General features: G+C 45.9%; 1 protein-coding gene across 2 annotated transcripts in view; it reads left to right on the top strand.

The window, feature by feature from the left end:
- IL1RL2 (interleukin 1 receptor like 2) overlaps positions 1–21444 on the top strand; it is a 59978-nt gene extending 38534 nt beyond the window's left edge. For both annotated transcript variants that reach the window (XM_082357390.1, XM_082357389.1), the window contains 3 exons: positions 1880–2023; positions 8642–8803; positions 10438–21444. In XM_082357390.1, the coding sequence (XP_082213516.1) occupies positions 1880–2023; positions 8642–8803; positions 10438–10856 (725 nt within the window). In that variant the 3' untranslated portion in view covers positions 10857–21444. The remainder of the gene's footprint in view (positions 1–1879; positions 2024–8641; positions 8804–10437) is intronic.
- The last annotated feature ends 405 nt before the right edge of the window (positions 21445–21849 follow it).

Raw genomic sequence — 21849 nt, 5'->3', positions numbered from 1 at the left:
GTAAGGTTACAAATTCTCCATTGGACTTCCGATTTTTGTTGAAGACACCTTCAGATGTGAATCATATTTGGATGATCGGAAGCAGGCTCTCTAGAAAGTTGTTTGGGTTGGGTGTGCCCTCCTATGAATTTCCTTTAATCACTTGTTCTCAGCTACCATCTCAGTTTAAGGCTGGTGGTAGCCAGGTGGACCCAAAAGGTAAATACCCCCTTAAATAGGGCCTTCAATAGGTCACCTGATGTCTCAACAGAGAGTTTTCCACTTATTTCAGTTTCAAAGCCAATACTTCCTTTGAACTTATTCATTAACTTCCTGTTTGGAATTTCATTGTCTTTTAGCTCAATTATAGAGCAGAGGATATCGACACTCCTGAATGCAGTGCGTGATCAACCCAAGAATTTCAGGCCAACACTCCTGTTTACTTACCAGAGGCTTTTTGAATCTCATAAATATTGTGGCCATGGTCTTTTTATCATGACCATTTGCAGTGCCAAGATCCCTGATGTGTACAGTAAAGGTCCCCACACACAGGTCTTCCCAAGGGGAGAGGTGGCACTGTTGCTCCAAGAGCTGGTAAAAAGCGTAGAAGCGGGAGGTGGCAGCGGGGAGGAGGCGATTCCATCCAACAGATAGAAGCTAGAGGTTCAAACTCACGGTCAGGACCAACTGGGCACCAGCGTGCAGAGCAGATCCACTTGGCTATGCTGGGACTTAATCAATGGATTAATTTTGGGGACACAGAATGTGTTTTTAGTTATTGTGCTTTATTATGCCATGTATTTGAAGACATACAAGCACGCATAGGGATTTCTTTACAAAATGTTTGCAACATGGTGTGGCCTAGGGCAGGTTGTGATCGGTTCTTCAGTAAGCTCCCCTCCCCCCTCCCGCCCACCCTCCTACCCACACACACTTTCCAGTGGGGACCGGAGGACCAGGGAGGGGGCCAATGAAGGAAGTGGTGGACGTGCGGTGGATCCTAAGAATGGGGAGGATTTCTCTTCCGCTCTCCCACTTCCTCTTTTCTAGTTCTCGCCTTCCTAGAGCCTCCTTCTTTGACAGCACCGCTTTGGGCTGTGGTCAGGCAGAAAGCTGTGCTGTTCCTCTTCTCAGATACGTGGGAGCATGTTTTGAGGGGGCTTGGAGTTCCAGAGAAATTGGTTCTTCTCCTTGGTCATCTCTTGCCCACTGCTTTTGCTTTAATTGCTTGGCAATGTGCTCACAAAACAGAGCGGGGTGTAAACGCCCTTCCTGAGACCATGTCTTGCAGACAGGTGCCCAGCCTGGCCTCTGCTGGCCCAGAGGGGATGAGGTGGGAGTTTGGCTCTCAGCCAGTCATATGAAGCCACGGAGATGGCTTCCAGGAGAGGCAGCTGAAGGTTCTTTATTTATGACACGAGTCCTGCTGTTCAAGTTTGAGTAACTGGGAAGGCGGTTATAACAGTAATATAATGAAGAACATGCAACAGAACCACCTGGGGAACTTCCCCAGTAAAGGTTCTCAGGCTCCACCTCTGGAGAGTCTAGTGTTGAGTAAGGAGGACCCGGCCATGTGTGCTTTGATAGGGGGGCAGTCTTCCTGCGGTCACAGCCATGCCACACCCACCGTCTGGAGCTAGGGGTCTGCAGACTTTCCCTCTCCAGATTCCCAAGATCACATTTTCTTCCCCAAACTCATGGTCAAGACCAAATTGTTCTACTCCCCATACCTATTACTTAACTGTAAAGGAATAATTAAGTGCTCCCCTCACTGACATCTACTACCCACCTGGCGTATGTAATGGGACTTGTGTAAGTTAAGTGTATAATTGACTCTTTGTAGTATTATTATTTTATTATTTATTGGTTTTTTGTTTTTTTTTTTTGCCATCATTTGTAGTTCCAGATTTTCAAGCTTACTTGATAGGAGGGCTTCTTGTCTTGACCAGCGTGGCGGTGTCTGCTGTGTGTATCTACAACGTTTTTAAGATCGACATTGTACTCTGGTATCGAAGTGCCTTCCATTCTGCAGGGCCCATAGATGGTGAGTAACCATTGAAAAATGCATTGTCCTGGAATCTGCTCGTCCGTATAACCGTTGTAAATATACTTGATCATCTCTACTAGCTTGCCTTTCGTGTTGTTGGCAACTTTAGAGGAGAGCGTCTCCCTGGGGCTTCTTGTACTTTAGAGAAAGGATTTGCCCATAGCCACCGGCACTGTACAATCGCATAAGGCTTGCAAGCTAGGAGTGACCTGGCAGATCATCTTCTGGCTCCCAGTGCAACTGTTTTAGGAAGGTTCTCACGTCCACTGGTGTTGGCAAAAGACAAAAACTTCTCTTGGAGCAGCGTGAGCTCTGTTCACGGTACCTCTTCAACACAGCACATGTGCATGCAGAATTTATGTCACAGAGAGCTAGGAGTTGCCTGTGTTTGCGGCTCCTTCTGGGCCTGGGCTTGGTGCCCAAAAAGATTTGTCTCCAGCTCTCAAGTTTGGAGAGAGACAGACCTGGGTTTGAACTTGAGTTCTCCACTTACTCCCTGTGTGATTTAGGTATTTAATTCTCTTCTCTTTCTCAGGTATAGGTGGAAAGAAGGAAGGGAGGGAGGGAAGGAGGGAGGGAGGGAAGGAAGGAGGGAGGGAGGGAGGGGAGGGGAGGGGAGGGGAGGGGAGGGGAGGAGACGATGATCAGAGCCCACCTCACAGAGTCCTGTAGGAATAGCTGAGTTGACGTTCAGGAAAGCACTGAGGGTCCTGGGGTGCAGGGGGCTCCCGTGCCTGAAGGTCCACGCAAGCTGCCCCTGCCGCTCTGCCTGGGGGCTCATTTTGGTGTGGGGAGCCGTGTCCTGACAGCACTAGTCACCGGAGAAGCGCCCGTGTGATCCGGAATCTGAGCGTCAGGCATTTCCCATCGCTGTGCTTTCAACTCTGTGCTATTTCTTTTGTATCTCACAATAGATGTGATCAATCAAAGCCTCGTAGAAAAGTAATACATCTGCTTTAAGGTCTCCTAACTGGGTAGAAAAGTCACACCCGGCTGAGAGAGGTCTGTGCAGCTTTCCTGCACGGAGATACACAATCGTATCCCTTTCAAGTCCGTAGACTTGCGGTGTTGACGGGAACTCAGGGAGGTGGGGTGGGTCCCAGCACGTTTTAGGAATCCCTATTACACAGAAGGGTGGTAGTCACACTAAGTGCCTGCTTTGCATATAAAACACACGTGTTTGTCCACATGTTTGATAAAGCATAAGTGTCCTAACTTGGAGTTTAAGTTAAATTTCAGAATTCAAAATTGGCAGCCCTTGAGCAACCTGGAAAAAAACGGATTCTTTTTTTTTTTCTTTTCTTTGCCGGTACAATTCACTTGTGGAAATCGGCGTTGCACGTCCAATGCGGCCTGAAGCTCTTTTAGTGTTGCAGGCGCCGAGCTGGGCCGTGGCCCCTGTAGGGCCTGCTCTGCCTAAGCCCACCTCTGCCTGCGCTCTTCCTGCATCTGTCTGAGAAGAGACCTCAGGGCAGCACCGCTGCTTGTCTTTTCTGACACAGAGATGCTTTGTTTGTTGACTGACAGGGGGCTGCGTGGGTTCAGCGTTGTCCCCGGAACTCCCTCCCTGACCTTCCGGGATCCCCGGAGCGTAAATGCCGAGTGTCTGGTGAAACCGCCGCGAGTGAGGTCAAGTGTAGCAGGAAGAGAAAAAAGGAATCGTGCCTCACCCTGAGCAGGGGAAGCTGGACAGTTGATTGACTCAGGGTGCCCCACCCTTTGCTCAGACCGGGCTGCTGCCCAGATTTGGAACCGGCGGACTGAGGGTTTGGAGATGGGAACCTACAGTCAGCCGGCGGTCTTCTTCCTTTTAAGTCAGAAAAGTACACGCGCCCTTTGTGATGAAATTTCCTCCAGCTCAGTCTCTGAGAACTGCCCTGTGAGCCCCCTTTGAGTGTGACTTCAGCAGTGAGTTAGTGATGAGACCCTGAGACGAGTCCCGGATGCTGTTTCCAGCTTTGTGTCCCTTGAGGATATTTTCTGGTTAGTTGGGAACATGTGGAGTAATGGATGACAAATACAAGTGAGGCAGAGAGAGAACATGTGTCCTTCTCGTGATAAGTTGTTTATTCCAACCAGATTAGTCAAGCTGCAGCTGTGATTAATAGTGAGGTGTGTATAACTCACAGTTTTATTAAGAGTCATGGACAGGCCTGGCTAAGTCCACGAGCTCTGTGTATTGTCTGTTAAATCACAGGAGGGAGTATAAAAATTCTTATCGCAGGTGTGCATGTGTGTACACAAATATAAGGATTAGTTTACAAATCTACGCGAGAGATATATCTATGCCTCACCTTATTCCAAATAGGTTTGTGGGGAATGTACCTGTAGAACAGACGATTAAAAACAAAAACAAGGGCTTCCCTGGTGGCGCAGTGGTTGGGAATCCTCCTGCCAATGCAGGGGACACGGGTTCGAGCCCTGGTCCAGGAAGATCCCACATGCCGCGGAGCAACTGAGCCCGTGAGCCACAACTACTGAGCCTGCACTCTGGAGCCCACGGGCCACAACTACTGAAGCCCTCATGCCACAACTACTGAAGCCCATGTGCCTAGAGCCCATGCTCCGCAACAAGAGAAGCCACCGCGATGAGAAGCCCACGCACCGCAGCGAAGAGTAGCCCCCGCTCACCGCAACTAGAGAAAGCCCGCACGCAGCAACAAAGACCCAACACAGCCAAAAGTAAAATAAATTAAAAACAAAAACAAAACAAGTACAGTGAACAAAGGGTAGAATGATAACATAAGCAGGGCAGGGGACAGTTAATGACCCACCTTGGATGGTTTTTAAAGATGCTCTCGCTTTAAAAGTGAAGGCAAAGCCATAACAAGGTTCATGGCACTGTTTACACAAACTTTTCATTCACTCATGAGGGCACATGGCTTTTTCTGGGCCAATCCCCCAGGAAAATTGTTTTGTAGGGAGATCTTGTCTTTAAAGCATGTGATGTAATGAACTTTGCTTGCAAGAAAATTCCCATGGTAAATGTAAAAGCATGTTTAATGTGCCTTTTCTCCCAGTGTCTTCATGCTAGGGCAAAAACGCCAAAAACTCATGCAATTCAGTTAGCGCACTTACCTGAAGGTCAAATTGATTCCATCTGATTTTTCCACGGGACCAGTTTGATCAGGTTTAAAATTTAGCAACATCGTATTGAGAGAAGTAGGGAATCAAATAATCTTTAGGCAGCTTTCATAAACATTAAGTTGTGCAAATAAATGACTGTATTTTTGCCAACAGCCAATGAGGGTGTACGCAGATGCTTTAACATCAAAAGTAGGGATGAATCTCCTTAGAAAATGAAAGGAACTTCACCAGAACCTGGATGCACTGTTTCCCCACCATTACACAGAGAGAGCAGGGCCCACTTTCCTTAGGAAACTCACTAGTAGGTCTGTGTCTCTGTAATTTTCTTGAGGATGTAGACAGTTGCCGGGGGTGGTCCACCTCATGGTTATTTGTTGCTATTCATTGTTATTTCCCCAATTCTGGCCCAGTTACTGTGGCTGGGAGTCAAATTACCTCAAAACTTTACGGCATAAAACCACCACTTATTTTGCTTCTGGATTCTGTGGGTCAGGAGTGTGGACGGGCAAAGCGGGGGTGGCCTGTCTCAGCCCCATGATGCCTGGGGCTTCAGCTAGAGGATGAGCAGCTGATTTGGGCTGTTGACTGGTGGCCTGGGCTCCTCTCCAAATAACCTCTCTATGGGGGCTACGACACTGGGCTTCCTCACAGCATGCGATGGTTTCCAAGGGCTAGTGTTTCAAGAACGGCAGAGCTAGGTAAAAGCCCTTTTTTTTTTTTTTAAATGACTCAGACCCTGAATTTCTAGGATCAATTCTACCTTGTTCATTTGTCAAGGCAGCTGCAGAGTCTTACCCAATTCTAAGGAAGGCGAAATAGATTCTGCCTCTTTGTGGGGTGTGGCAAAGTGCAGAAAGAACTTGTGAGACTGGAAATACTGCTGGGGCTATTTTTGGAAAATACCATCTGACACAGTTGCACAGGATGAATCAGGGATGAGCTTTGTGAAGCTTCCTTCTCCTAGTTTAATCAATCAAGCCTATGTAATGAAGCCTCCATAAAACCTGGAAGGACAGGGTTTGGAGAGCTTCTGGGCCGGTGAGCAGGTAGAGTTCGGGGAGAGTGGTGCCCCCCAGAGAGGGTATGGTTGCCCTGTACCACTTCTCCACCCTTTGCCCTGCACATCTCCTCATCTGGCTGTGGATTCATATCCTTTAAAATCCTTATATAATAAGTCAGTGGTCTAGTAAGTAACATGTTTCTCTGAGTCTGTTCTAGCAAATTAATCGAACCCAAGGAAGGGGTCGTGGGAATCTGGTTTACAGCCAGTTGGTCCGGAGTACAGGTAACACCCTGGACTTGCTACTGGTATCCTGAATTAGTGTTACCAAACTCAGGTTCGGCTGTTCATCACTCGAAAGCCAATACTCGAGAGACAAGGGTTGGTTGGAAAAGGAAATGTTGCTTTATTCAGGAGGCCGGCAACCAGGGGAGAAGGTGGACCGCTGTCCCAGAACCAACTCCAAAGATTCTGCGTGGCCATGAAAGTGTTAAAGGGAAAAGGGGAAATAATCTCAGCTAATCACTGAGAAAGGGGGTCAGATTCTTCACCATCTCCCACTGCATGCAGGCTTGTTGATGCCACATGATCTTTCTTTAGATGCTATCTTGTTCACACAGTCTGCTTGTGAGATTACTGAAGGGGAAGCTGGGGAAAAGATGTAGTCATCTGTTAATTATTTATTCTTCATTTCTACTAAGAAAAGAATCAACAGGTTAGGTGAGGCATTGTGTGATCAAAAGATTTGAAAGGTGTGCTTTGGCCAGAGGTTAGTTAAGCATGGAGGCACCTGGTGTAAAAGTTAAGCTAAAATATAGCTTTGCTAGAGTGACAGGACAAAAAAGGGCCTCCTGCAAAGAGCTGCTTCCTGCAAGGAGCTGCTTACATTGGGGTGGTGGTGGGGGGGGGGGGGGGGTGAGTCGTTGGAACTTCCAGTTTGTAGCGCCTTGGTCAGAAGCACAGGTAACAACTGGGCGTCTGAAGTGGAATGTGACCTTGTGGGACTGAGCCCTTTCCCTGTGCAATCTGATTCTATCTCTGGGTAGAAATTGTCGGAATGGAGTTGAATTCTTAGACACCCTGCTGGCATCCAAGAATTGCTTGTTGGTGTGGGGAAACCTCCACACACACATATTGCAATTGGGTCTGGGAACCCTCTTCAGGGACCCAATCATAAAGGGGCCTTCACACTTTCATGAGTTTTACTTCCAGGAGCCTGACCAAGCTCTGCTGGTAAATATCAGAGAAAAATTCCTTTATGTGCTTCCAGCAGGGAGAAGGGAAAAAGAACCATTTTGAAAGACACCAGAACATTCTGTTCTTAACAAGGACTGCCCTCAGGATACACCAGTTAATGAGAGCCTAACCTGCTGGGGTTTTATCAGGGCCTGACTGGCCTGGGCAAGGGGATATAACAAACTCCAGCCCTCTCTAGCCATCCTGCCCAACCTAAGGGGGGAGAAAACACTGAGAAACGTTTGTGAATTTCATAGTCCAGAGGCATAGGCTCACTAAAAGACTGAGATCTAATCATAGGACTAGAGAATACTTCCCCTCTTCCCACTCCTCACCACATATTGCTAACGACCTGTTTACAGCAATTCTTTTTACCTGGTAGATCACATCCAGCTATCAAGAAAAACTATAAGGCCTATTAGAGGACAAAAAACCCCCCACAATTTGAAGAGACAGAGCAAACATTAGAACTAGATATGGTGGGGATGTTGGAATTATAAGACTGTGAATTTAAAACAACTATGATTACTATGCTTAGGACTCTAAAGGATAAAGTAGACAGCATGCAAGAACAGATGGGCAATGTAAACAGGTGGGAATACTAAGAAATAACCAAAAAGAAATGCTAGCAGAAAACAAACAAAAATGAAGAATGCTTCTGATGGGCTTATTACTAGACCAGACACTGCTAAGAAAAGAATCTCTGGGCTTGAGGATACCTCAGTGGAAACCTCCAAAACTGAAAAGCAAAGAGAACAAAGACCAGGAAAAAACAAAACGAAACAAAACAAAATATCCAATGACTGTGAGACAACTACAAAGAGTGTAACATACATGTATTTCAAACACTAATTACTGAGAATTTCTCCAAATTAATGTCAGATGCCAAACCACAGATCCAGGAAGCTCAGAGCACTCCAATTAAGATAAATACCAAAGACAAACAAACAAAACTACACCTAGGCATATCATTTTCAAACTACAGAATAAAAGATAGGGAAAAAATTCTGAAAGAAGCCAGGGGAAAAAGACACCTTACCTCTAGAGAAACAAAGATGAATTACATTCAACTTATCCTCAAAAAACCATGCATGAAAGAAGAGATTGGAGTGAAAATTTAAAGTGTTGAAAGAATGAGATGCAGTGCTTGGCAATGAGTCAGCCAGCTGGGCACCCTGAAGTCATTGAACCCAAGAAAAAAGACATCATGATAGCAACTCAGATTTTCACTTTGTTCACATAAGATAATTTGGTAGGCATAATTTCACGAGCTTGTCCCATTTCCTTTTCAGATGGGAAGCTGTATGATGCATACGTCTTGTGCCCCAAGCCTCAAAGAGAAAGCCAGAGCCATGATGTGGACACTCTGGTGTTGAAGATTCTCCCCAAGGTGCTGGAGAGGCAGTGTGGATACAAGTTATTTATATTTGGCAGGGATGACTTTCCTGGACAAGGTATGTTTTAAATGAGGTATAAAAATAAGAAATGAATAAAATGGAAAGGAACCGAAATTCCCTGATGGTCCAGTGGTTAGGACTCCGCGCTTCCACTGCAGGGGGCACAGGTTCGATCCCTGGTCAGGGAACTAAGATCCCACAAGCTGCAATGCAGCCAAAAAAAAAAAAAAAAAAAAAAAAAATGGAAAGGAACCTCTCTCTTCTTTGACTTTACAAACAGAAGGAGCTATGCTTGCCTTTCCCCACAGAACCACAGGGAGCCTTTCACTCCCCTGCCCACAGCCCCTGAGCTGAGGAGGTAGGACCAGGCTCTCTTCTCTCATTAGGCTCATCCCTACAACAGGATAACTGGGATTCCTGGTTGAAATCATGTGACTTTCACTTTGGGTAAGGATCTGGTTGACCCATTTGTATGAACCGCTGGATGATGACATACAGAGCCTTGGCCAAGAGACTAAAAAGGGACAACTGGTCATTTGCTGTCACATCCTTGAGTCTAACCACTGAGTATTTTCTGTCAATTTGAATTTGTAAAAGAGCTCATGTTTCAGGCTGGTTTTATAAACTTCAACTCTCTCCAACCCTGCCCTACCTAAATAAAACAGAAGTTATTTATTTCCCCCTTTTAATAGGAGAGTAGCTTTGGGAAATGCAGTTAACATCACTGAACCTCAGTTGTCTCGTCTGTCAAATGGGGTTGAGAATGGCTTCCCTGACTCAGTTGAGAGAAAAGATAAAGGTAAAGGTAAAACCTGAGTAGGGACCAGTATGGAGCTTAGCACATATTAGATACTCAATAGATGAAAACATCCGTCTTATCCTATACCTTCTCTTTCTTAGAAGGCGATACAGTAAACAGCTGATATTTGAAATATCACCAGGAAACCAAGATTACTACCTAGTGGCCTGTTCTGGGTCATTTTAAAAGGTTTCTAAGAACTTTGGATTTGTAGGCTGCTCCTATCCATAGCTTATCACATCGTTTCAAGTTATGAAATCATCCTCCGTGAGGAAATGAAAATGTGATCCAGTGCTTGTTATAAACCTGCAGAAGAGCTCTCATTTCATAAGCATATCAATATTCATTCATTCATTCACTTCTTCAACAAATATTTATTGAGCACATGCTATGTGCCAGGTAATGTTGTAGGCACTAGAAATATTAAAATAAACCAAAGAGAAGAAGGAAGTGCTCTTGGGGAGGTTACAGTCTATTCTTATATCCTAAGAATAAGGAGGATATAAAACTTGGCCTTTGTTTTGAAAAAAGACCAAGTTTTATCCATCGTTGGATATTTCAAGAACTTTCCCCTCCCCTTCCCAAGAAATCATTAGGATATGTTATTTGGTTTCAAGTTAGTCTTATAAGTCCTGGTCATTTAAATAGCTATGAAACACAAGAGGAAAACACAAATAAAGATTAGTAGTACAACATTTGAGCTAACTATCTGTGTCCTATCCTTTAAAAGTCTGTTATTTTTAAAAAAGTATTTATCCTCTACTATATACCAGACCTTCAGCTAAGTTTGGAGATACAAAGTTAGACATGATAAGATCCTTGTTCTGAGTAGTGCATGGTCTGTGGCTCTTTTAATCGTGAGATGTTCTGCATCTTCTTTCTTTATTTCCAGCTGTGGTCAATGTCATCGATGAAAATATTAAGCTGTGCAGAAGACTGATCATCTTCATAGTTCCCGAAGCGCTAAGCCTTGACCTATTAAGGAACATGTCAGAAGAACAAATCGCAGTCTACAATGTTCTCATCCAGGACGGGATAAAGGTCATTCTGATTGAACTGGAGAAGGTCAAGGACTATACAACCTTGCCAGAGTCCATTCAGTACATCAGACAGAAGCATGGGGCCGTCCAGTGGAGTGGGGACTTCACAGAGCAGTCACAGTGTGCAAAGACCAAGTTCTGGAAAAAAGTGAGGTATCACATGCCACCCAAAAGGTGGCCACCTTCTCCCCCTGTCCAGCTGCTAAAGCACACACCCTTCGACCTCATGGACAGCAAGTGGGAGGCCAACGTGGGGTTCATCACCCCGTGATGGAGATGTTGGTTGTCATGTGGTGGCTCACATTTAAATAAGGATGCACTGCCTTTGGGCCATTCGCTTGAAGCTTACGGTTGTGTACTTGTGGAAAGGACTGTGTTTATTTGCTCATTTTGCTCAGAGCTACTTCGTTAGGGAAAGACATTACCTCTCCCGAAGCCCTCATTAACTGACTGGCTCATGAACAGTGATGAACGTGGAGCATTAGCGTTTGATTCCCTGGGGATGGGACATGGAGGGTTGTAGAGTGGCAGTTCAGATGTCAGGTGGTTTGGCATGTGGTGTGGCCCCAGTGGGGCTGGGTAGCCATGATGCAGGAGGGCAGTGTGGGCTTGGGTAGGGCTGGCAAAGGTAATGGCCCTCACTCTTCATGCCTGACCAGTGTGCAAGGCCCTTGTCTTCAGGGAATATTTGCTGTGTCTCTGAGCCCCTCTCACTCCTCAAATGCAAATAAATACCTGTGACCCCGCAGTCTGAGCGCCTTGACACTGGAAGCAACTTGGAGGTCACCTAGACCTGTGGGGACCAACTCTGGTGCCACCGAGATTGCCCATTAATCACCCTGCTGGTGGGCCCCATGCTTTGAAAGACTTTACCTGTCAAACCAAAATAAGTAAGAACTCACTTATTTTTTTTCCAGCTGGCCTCCGTCAGCCGGAATTCTGAGCCACGTATGATAGATGCAGTTACCACACCAAGAGGATGTACTTCTACTCCAAGTAAACAAAGCCATCTTTCAGATAGCTGGCATCACTCTCATCACAGGTCATCACAGTTTATGATTTAACAAGTCACAAAGATTTCTGACACTAAAATTTATCTGTAAACTCTTATCATTACTTTCAAAGACCGAAACTGTTGGAGCTTAGATATAGTCCAACTCTCTTATTCTGTAGTTGACAACAGCAGCATTCAAAGGTGGTGCTATGGTGAGAATGTTCCCGTCCCCAGAATTCATATGTTGGAATCCTGACACCCAATGTCATGCTTTAGGAGGTGGGGCCTTGGGAGGTGATTAGGCCTTGAGGGAGGAGCCCTCATGGATGGGATTGGTGTTTTTTTTTTTAACATCTTTATTGGAGTATAATTGCTTTACAATGGTGTGTTAGTTTCTGCTGTATCACAAAGTGAATCAGCTATACATATACATATATCCCCATATCTCCTCCCTCTTGCGTCTCCCTCTCTCCCACCCTCCCTATCCCACCCCTCTAGGTGGTCACAAAGCACAGAGCTGATCTCCCTGTGCTATGCGGCTGCTTCCCACTAGCTATCTGTTTTACATTTGGTAGTGTATATATGTCCATGCCACTCTCTCACTTCGTCCCAGCTTACCCTTCCCCCTCCCCGTGTCCTCAAGTCCATCTTCTACTTCTGTGTCCATCTTCTACTTCTGTGTCTTTATTCCTCTCCTGCCCCTAGGTTCTTCAGAACCTTTTTTTTTTTTTTTTTTTTTTTTTTTTAGATTCCATGTATATGTGTTAGCATACGGTATTCGTTTCTTGGCGTTCTTGTAAAAGAGATCCCAGATGCTTCCTTGCCTCTTCCACCACATGAAGGTGTAATGAGAAGTCTGCAGTCTGGAAGAGGGACCTCACCTCTTCCAGAGCCTGGTCTCAGACTCCCAGCCTCTAGAAGGCTGAGAAATAAATTTCTGTTGTTTATAGGTCACCCAGTCTATGGTATTTTGTTATAGCAGCCGAGCAGATGAGGGCATGGCCCTAATGAAGAGTCATAGAGACCGGAGGGGGTCAGTCTATGGACCACACAGGAGATGTGTCAGGGCCGGGGTGGGGGGGAGCAGCAGGGGTTAGCGGGGACAGCAGAGGCCCCACGTGTTGGGGGAGCAGGGTCAGGTGGGTCTGTGCCCTTCTTCACAGGCCGTGGATGGCACTGAGTGCCTGACGGAATCTTAGGTGACAAGGAGCCCACGCTCGTCTCTCAGGATTTATATTCCGAGATGACCCAGCTTTACACATTTGTTATCGTCATACTCAGGTCCGGAATGAACATCAACCCACTCTTTATTTTATTTACTATTTGCTCTTTAAAATTTTTTAAGTTATGGGAAATATATATAACGTGCAAACTTTACCACCTTAACCATTTTTAGGCGTGCAGTAGAGTGGCATTAGGTACATTCACACTGTTTTACAACCATCAGCATGATCTGGCTCCAGAACTTTTTCATCTTCCACGATTGCAACTGTGTCCCCATTAAGCATTAACTCCCCATTCCCCCTTTCCCCGCAGGACCCCTGTTCTCGGCTCCTGGCAACTTCCTGTGTCTATGATTTGGACTGTTCTAGGTACCTCACGGAAGTGGAATCATAGGGTATTTGTCCTTTTGTGACTGGCTTATTTTCCTTAGCATTCTGCCCTCAGAGTTCCATAATATTTGCTTTGTGTTCACTACTCTCACCTAGTCCCTCCCTCCTTTTTTTCCTTCCCTACTTGAAGGGCACAGTGAGGGGAGGGCAGATTCTCTGTTTTATTACAGGGAGAGGGACGACCACCCGAAGTCATAAGCTCATTAGGGCCCTTCTAATCAGATGTTTGTAAATTTTTTGCATCTTGGTTTATCTCGCCAACCTGGGAATCATAGCTCTTCGTGGAGGATTTTCCAGTTTAGGTGAAATAAGCTGTTTCTCGTGGTGCGCCCAAGAGCACAATGATGACCGCCACATGTGCCCCTCATCGTGTTCCCCTCACCTTCCGTCAGTCTTCTCCTCTCTGGTTTGTCCCTCGTTGTCTGCAATGCTGGAGAAGTCTCCTCACCTGTAGGACGGCTGACACTTTGTCCTTCGATTGGTCTTATGTGGAGCCCATATGACAGCGCCTATTTCACCATGGAGGAAGCCGAGGTCCAGAAAAGTGAGGCTGAGAAACCAGAGACACAGTCATTTGTCGGGCAGGCACTGTGGTCTGCTACCTGCGCTGTGCTTCTTACCCTACAGCAACTTTTTCTGACTCTCTCAGTCCTGTGAGACCAATTGCTGGTTGGAACTAACTTCTAGAAACCTGGACACTGACCTCTGGAAGTATACAATGAAGGCTTCTGAGTGATTTCCCTCGATTTACTCTGGGCTTTCTCGGGAGCGAGCACACTTTTGTTTTGTTTTGCCTTGTTTTTGCCTGGCAGTGAAGAAAACTATAGCATTTAGGTGCACGTGAGATGTAACATTCAAGATGGAGAACTCCTTCAGTGAGTTTTACATTTCTTGAATGGATCCTTCCGCATGGCTGGAGATCTTAAGATGACATTGATGAATAAGGCTCCGTCTCAATTAATCTCCTTTCTTCCTGGGACAACTTTATCTGAGACACTCCTCCGGGGGGGAAGCATTGGAGTTAATTTCACCTCTTGCCTCATTGCCTCCTAGGAATCTGAGGATCTGGGGCTGTGCCTAGTGGTTAAGAGCAAGAGGGATTCGAGTCTGAAACTCCTCCACTAACTACCTGGAGGGGTCTTTGAGAAGCTTGTCAACCTCCCTGAGCTTGTGTCCTCATTTCGTGATGATGTGAGGGGAAGAGATGACATATGTGAGGCACCGTATGAAAAGCAGTTGTTATTTATGGACAGGTTGAATGCTTGAAATAACTCAAGCCATAATATTTAGGGAAAAGGTTTAACTGAAGGGGAAAAAAAATCGACGTTGAACGTTTTGCAGTAGGCAGCTCATAAAAATTTCTACTAGCTTCTTAAAGTCACACACACCAAATGCCCCTGGAGACGGGGTTCTCCATATTGGGCTCTGCGGGGTCCATGACTGTGCCCCCCTGCTGTGCGCGTTCGGCTGGAGTGACTTTCCAAACCATCCTGCCTTGTGTGCTAGCCGGTGTTCCCTCCCACTTCCGCAGGGACCTTGGCCTTCCTGCTCCCCTGGGTACGCATGCAGCTCCACTCCGATGTGGTCTGGATAACTCTCCTCACCTGCTGCTTGTTGGTGATTATGGGGGCTCAGGAGTTTTGAAGCCTGGACCTGGGAGGTGGGAGCCAGGAATAACCTTCACCTGCACTCACTCTACCACGCAGGATCCCAGGCCAGGAGAGTCTTTGAAGGAAGTACCTGAAATGGGGAGACCCCATCGACAGAGCCATCCCTACCCTGGGCTCCGGGGGACCGCGCCGTGGACCCCTCCTCCAACCTCTACCGCCTCTCAGACCAGGATCCTTTCTTCCTCGGACACTCAGTGGCTCTGATTCCAAACAACCTGTCAGGTCCTGGAGTTTGCTCACTTCTCCTGTCTGTTTCATCCCAGCACTCCCGAAATGAGACTTGCCAATTTTCCCTGAAGACTGTGCTTCCCTTAGAGCCTTCCGGAATTTCTACAGCAGGGGCTCAGAGGCACCCTTTGTTTGGGGTGATGGTGGGAGAAAAGGATTTGTATAGAAAGCCCTTGATCTAAGACGGAGACACCGTTAATTACCCATGTCAGAGAGTGGGTTGATTCCCAATGGAGATTTGAGGGAAGTGGCGTTGGAACTAGTGACATCCACAATACAGTCCTTAAAATGTGCATTTCCACTAGTTTGGAGACATTCTTTAATATTTTATCTCAGCAACTGAACAGATCACTAAGCTGCTAAAGATAACGAAGTGGAAACCTCCTGGGGAATATTTGCCATGTGAATACCCAGTGAATCCCAAATCATTCTCAGTTTTATTACTAGTAGTTTCAGTTTCATTTTTAACTCCATTTGCTTTTAATGAAATCGTAGGGATGCAATAAGGTAAAAAAGACAAATAAAGGAGTTAGCCTGGCTTTGCCACTGAAGTGTAGGTTGGCCCATAAGGGCTGAGAATGTTCATTTGTCGGCTGACACGGGCTCAGGCCCAAATGTGCATAAGAAAGAAGGTTTAAGTGCCAATGGAAATGGACAAAAAGGCAGGTTATAGGAGAGCTGAAGGCCACCACTAATTCATTCACTCATGTTTCAGCCGCTGGGCTTAGTGAGGTAAAAGGAGCTTTGTCACCTGTCCTTGGGGGTGGGCCCCATGTCCCCTGGGTAAACCAGAGAGGACAGAGACTGGCCTGGAGGTAGGGGCGATGTTAACGCAAGTTCGTGCGCCTGACGCCAAACAAACTGAAACGTCAGAGTTTGGAGCAGAGAAAGGTTTATTGAAGGGCCATGCAAGAAGACCGGTGGCTCATGCCCTAAAAAGCCCAAACTCCCCGAAGGGTTTCAGAAAAGTGCTTTTATTTTTATTAAAAAAAATTTTTTTATTGGAGTATAATTGCTTTACAATGTTGTGTTAGTTTCTGCTGTGCAACAAAATGAATCAGCTATACGTATACCTATATCTCCTCCCTCTTGAGTCTCCCGAAGCCCTTTTAAAAGCCGGGTGAGGGAGGGGTGTTGCAGGGTCTGTGATCAGCTTGTGCACAGTTCTCTGATTGGCTGATGGTAAGGTAGCAGGGTGGTGTCACAGGGGTTCACATTATCAGTCTTGGGACTTCCCTGGTGGTCCAATGGTTAAGACTCTGTGCTCCCAATGCAGGGGGGCCAGGTTCGATCCCTGGTCAGGGAACTAGATCCCACATGCCCGCATGCCGCAACTAAGACCCTGAACGGCCAAGTAAATAAATAAATAAATATTTCAAAACAAAACATTATCAGTCCTTAGGCTCCAGGAGGCCTGGGGCTATGTGCTCATGGTCATCAATTAACATCTTCCATTTGTTGGAGAGGGGGAGTTTTTTACATCCGTAACAACAACTCAGGAAATGTGCATCAGATACTGTTATCTGGGTACTTCAGAGAGGAGCTACAGCAGAGGATATGGGGGCGGGGCGGGGGAGGTCTGTCCCCCCCCCCCCCCCCCCCGGGATGGCCCCATGGGGTCCCGCTCGGTTACAGTGAGAGGTGAATAGGTCAGAGGGAAGGTGAAATACAGGTGCTGCGCCCCTCATTACCTTTTGGTTCACCTTCCTGTAATGACTGAGCTGGCCACAAAACCCACTTCCTTTGGTCTCTCACCTCAAACACCGTAAGTCTGCCCATGAGAAAGGGCAGGGTAAAGGCTGAGTCACATCAGTTAAAGGGTCCAGGCAGGCCTGGTCTTTTCCCAAAAGACTGAGATGCAGATACACACGTGTAAGTGCTTGGCACGCTCTGTGGTTCCACGAGGCACTGTCTGACTAACGTGGGGAGCGGGCAGCGGAGCCCCTGACCCTTCGTGCCTCCTGCCACCCCCTATCCGCCCCCAGTGACTCACAAGGTTTCCTGCTGTGTCCCAGGCCGCTGACCTTTCCTCAGCTCTCCATCCTGCTTCATATTTATAAACTTTCCTTCAACACTCATTTGTGTGGTTGATTTATCCAGGGCTGTGTCTGGAAAGTTAAGAAAGTGGATAATTCCTCCCTGGTTTCCTTTTTAGAGACTATTCTATAGATGACAAAGCCACAACATCTGGAATAAGTGACGGGCTGCGTCGGGTGGTGACCCGGGCTCTCAGAGCTGCAGGACATTGGGCCTGAACTGCTGGAAGCCACAGATCTCAAAAGGAATTCTTCTGGGGCCCTTCAAGGATGGAAACTCTGTGTGCATCCATCCCTCCTCTCCTGCCAAACCCAGGCAGCTTCTAAGGGACGCTGACGTTGTCGTAGTGAAACTGAACCCTCGTCCTCCTCCGAGAGGAAGGGGGAAGCAGACCTTGTAGCCCTGGGTCTTGTCCTGAGTCACCTCTCCCCAAAGGCTCTTTTATTGTTATTACTATTTTTTAACTCAAATCCACAAAATCAAGAAAGCCAACACAATGCCTACCTGTGAGTGGTAAAGGGAAGTGTGGAATCCATAATCTTCATGTTTGCCTGCACAGAACCAATCCATTTAGGTAGGTTTTTCAGTAATGTGTCTATTTTTTTCCTAGATAATCTGTTGGTTTGGGTCAACCATTGACTCAAACTCTGACAAAACACAAAAATTAGCTCTTTTCTACTTTCGCAGGGTATACACAAGCTGCTTTAACATGACAAGTAGCTGTTTTCTTTTTCCTGCCTTTCTTGACTGCTGTGGAAGGGTTTGCATTTTAAGCTGTCTTTGTCAGAGGCTCTCTTATTAATGACAGTGGCCACTGCTCACCTTTGATGCTCTGGCCTAACCATTCTTAGGAGCAGAGCTGACACTTATCTGCAAGGACCAAAAAGATTTTACCGAAGGAGAAGGGAGAGCAAGAGAGAATGGAATCCACAGGGAGACACCATCAGATGATCGGACCACAAGGTGGAGGTTTTCTTGTCTTTATCAGGAGGCTGCCCAGCCCCCATCTCCCATCCCCCTCGGAAGACGCAAAAGTGCATCTTTTCGGATTTCAGGCCCAAAATGGGGCCAAGGGGGTTAGGAGTGCGCTCACACCGGCCGAAACAGGCGGCACTAAAGTGTTTTGCTGGATGGATCATGCTGTGTTTTGCTCTGTCTCCTCTTTGCCTGCTTCCAATTTCCTGCTGCAGGAGGGGCTGGGGGTGGGATTCTGGAGACCCAGCTGGGCTTAGCCACAGAGGAGAGCTGGATGGGGTGAGAGCCTGGGGTCTCGGTGGGCAGAAAGCCTGTGCGTGTGCCCCTTCCCCTCTCTGTCCACAGTGAAATATTAAGCTATCACTGTTGCAAATATCAGCGGACCAGGAAGAAAATTTCATTCTCAATTTTGAAATATAAATAATAGTTTTATTTGTTGAGCGCTCGTGAAAAGTGATCAAAATTCTTTTTTATCCACTGAGAAAATTAAAACCTATTTCCATTACATCTAAGTAACCAGCTGGTCACCATTTAAGTATTTATACCTGGGTGCTGGTGTCAACTGAAAAACTGGCAAAACCCAAAGTGTGGTTACAGTTATAGAAAAATGTGAGGATAATGGGCAAAAGAAAAAATTTTCCCCTTTACTCAGTGGATGTATTCTTTCTTAATCTGCATCACTGGCATCTACTGTTTTATTGATTTATTCGTGTTGTCCCTGAACTTACCTGGAAAACCCTGGAGATGGAAGATTTATATGATGATGGTGCTGTAGTTCCCGCAGGCCCTCTGACCCTCATTTCCCCCCATTTCCCTCCCTTTTTAGTGCTGTATCAGCGGGATTTACTCGCCCTCCCCCCAAACACCACCACCTCTGCCGCCACTCCCCTTAGCATCTTTCTGGAAAATAAAAACATTAATAAGGACCGAGGCTTGGGCAGGGGCTAGATGATTTTTCAAAACATCTATCAAACGTGGCCAGCCCCCCAGACCAAGCCACGTGCAAGACAGACCAGGGCTGCAGAGCCTGGATTCCCAGGATTTGCCTGAAGGGCTCGCATCCTGTACCAGCAGCTTTCACATTGTTTAAACTGAGAACTGCAGAATTAGATATATTTTACATCGCAACTCAGTAAGCACATGCACGCACACAAAGAATGAAAACAAAATTCTGTTCTATTATTGGTTCCATTCTATTCTGTCGAGTTTTGCTCAATTTTTTCGAAATGTGGAGTCCAGTCCCTCGATTGTTTAATGACCCACTTACGTGTTTCCAAAGCAATCAGACAAACACAGATCCAGCTTCCCAGCCTGCGGGTCACCACGCAGGAATGATAGTCTGCTTTCTTCAATCAACAGGCTTTATCAAATAGTGATTTTGGCTCCTCTTTGATTGCCTAACTTCTGGGTCAATTCGTTTTATTTGTTGTTTTGTGACCACAGGGCAGGAGAAGTCTTCCCAACAGCCAAGTGAACAGAACTTCCTGCCCGTGTAACAGGATGACATCAAGAGGAAAAGAAAGTAGCCCCGCGGGTGAAGAACCGTGTGGAAGAGAAAAGCATTTCCCCTCTTGAGACCCAGGGAAACCGAGGTTCACCGCCCAACTTGGAGACATCAGAGGACACGTGTGGCCTCCCCACGGCGCCACTGCGCCCTCTGCTGGTGGCCGAGACGCTGCTCTCCATCCCTCCGCGCGGAACCCCCTGGGCCAGGGGCTGCATCCCTGGGCCGAGAACGCATCCTCATCTTCGCTGGCGCTCGCGCGCAGCCTGTTGGAGTCTCCACCTTAAGGCCAAGAGTCTCTTTCTTCTTCTTAGGCTGTGGAAAACGTTGAGAGCGTGCCATTTTCTAAGTCTGTCACTGTGTTCGTAATCCCTGGGCTTCCGAGACTGCAGCCATCTGTCCACAAGTTGTGATGGGGACCAGGAGGTCCTGATTATATGCCCACAAGGCAGGGGTCTAAGGTGGTGGTTCCATAAAGGTCGCCCTGCCATCAGACTGCCTGGATTCCAGTCACAGCTCCACCACCTACTAACTGAGTGCATTTGCGAAACTGGTGACTTCTTAGCTTCTCAGGCAAGTCACAAACCCTGTGCCTCAGTTTCTTCCTCTGTAAAAAGGGGATAATAAAAGTACCTACCTTGTAGGATAACCAGCAAGTAAAATGCTTCTTGGTGCCTAGCAATACCTCAGTGAACATTGGCTGTTATTATTAGTGTATTGTAATAATTAATATTATTTATACTCTATTAGTTTGCACTTATTATTTTTGTTACTACAGTAATGATGACGAAGATGAAAGGTAACATTTATGGAGCACTCACAACATTTCAGACATTCTTCTGCATGCTTTATACTTCTTGTTTCATCGTCAGCTCTGTGAGGTGGCACCCTAAGGACCTTCCTCACTTTGCAGGTGAGGAAGGAGGCATAGTCTGGTGTTAGAGGGGTTTGGGAGGCAGATAACATGGGTTCAAGGTAGCTAATCTCTCTGTTCCATTAGGCCAGTGTTCCATCCCTAGAATCCAGATGAGAATAATACTTCCTTGATAAGAGGATGGTACGTATTAAATGCAATAAGTGGAAAGCACTTTAAGCCCTAGACAAAATGGCTAGTTGGTATTACTGTGAATATGGTAAACCCAAGATTACCTTATATCACTGAGTACCTATTTAGAGTAGTTCTACCTTAAGAAAAACCTGATTCTACCAAAAAATATATAAGCTCATGAATTCAGAGAGTGATTATATTTTTGCTTTTTTAGTGAAAGTATAGATTACAGGGCTCATTTGATGAGTGATTCTCAAAGTTTATATGAACCAAATTAAAAAAACACGAAACCACAAAACACTGAAAAAATATAGATGTATATTATATTGGATCCAAACAAAGGAAAGGAAGGACATATTTTACTACATAATCACAAGTAAAATAGAAAAGTGTAGAATAAACTGGAAAAGAATGTGAGCAAGCATATGAAAGATAAAGGTTGCCATTCTTAATGCCCCCTAGAAAAAGGGCCAAAAGGTATGAACAGGAAATTCACAAAATAAGGGCTAATTCGTGCAAATGCCTAGTGAATGAGAAAGTGCAAAACATCGCAAATCACCCGTTGCTACTAGTTTAGGACAGTTACAATGTGTCAGACTCTATGCTAACCTCTTTAATATATTCTCTCATTTATTACTCTCAATGATCCTGTATTTTCTCCACTTTAAAAATGAATAAATTAAGGATGTAAGAGATCACCCAGGGGTAATGCAGTTGTAAGAAATGCCCTAGGAAATGTATCACTAAGTGTTTCATGATACTGTAACATAACCATTAAATTTTTGGGTGCATTTGGATAATAGTAGCATTGTTATGTTTCCAAAAGAGTCCTTGTGTTTTAGATGTGATAGAGTGAAGCATTTACGGATGAAATACTAAGATGTCTGAGATTTGCCTCAAAATAATTCAGTGTAGGGAGAGGAGGAGCCCTTCAGAGAATGGAGGAAACAAGATGGCCATGAATGAGGCTCACGGGGGCCCATCATATTATTTTCTCTATTTTTGTATATGTATGAAATCTTCCCCAAAGTAAGCTTGAACATTAAAGTAGTTAAAAAGATTTTAAAAAAACAACTAACTCTCAGACACTTGAGCAAATTTGCCTATGAAAAAAGAAACACATTTTTCCTTTCTAGCTAGGGAAAAAGGCATTTGGTTTTCTTTTGTTTTCAACATATAATCAGCTTCTTCTTTT

The sequence above is a fragment of the Balaenoptera borealis genome (assembly GCF_965194805.1).
Source record: "Balaenoptera borealis genome assembly, chromosome: 15".
Taxonomy (NCBI): domain Eukaryota; kingdom Metazoa; phylum Chordata; class Mammalia; order Artiodactyla; family Balaenopteridae; genus Balaenoptera; species Balaenoptera borealis.
The sequence above is the reverse complement of the archived record's forward strand: the minus strand, read 5'-3'. Positions and strand labels throughout refer to the sequence as shown.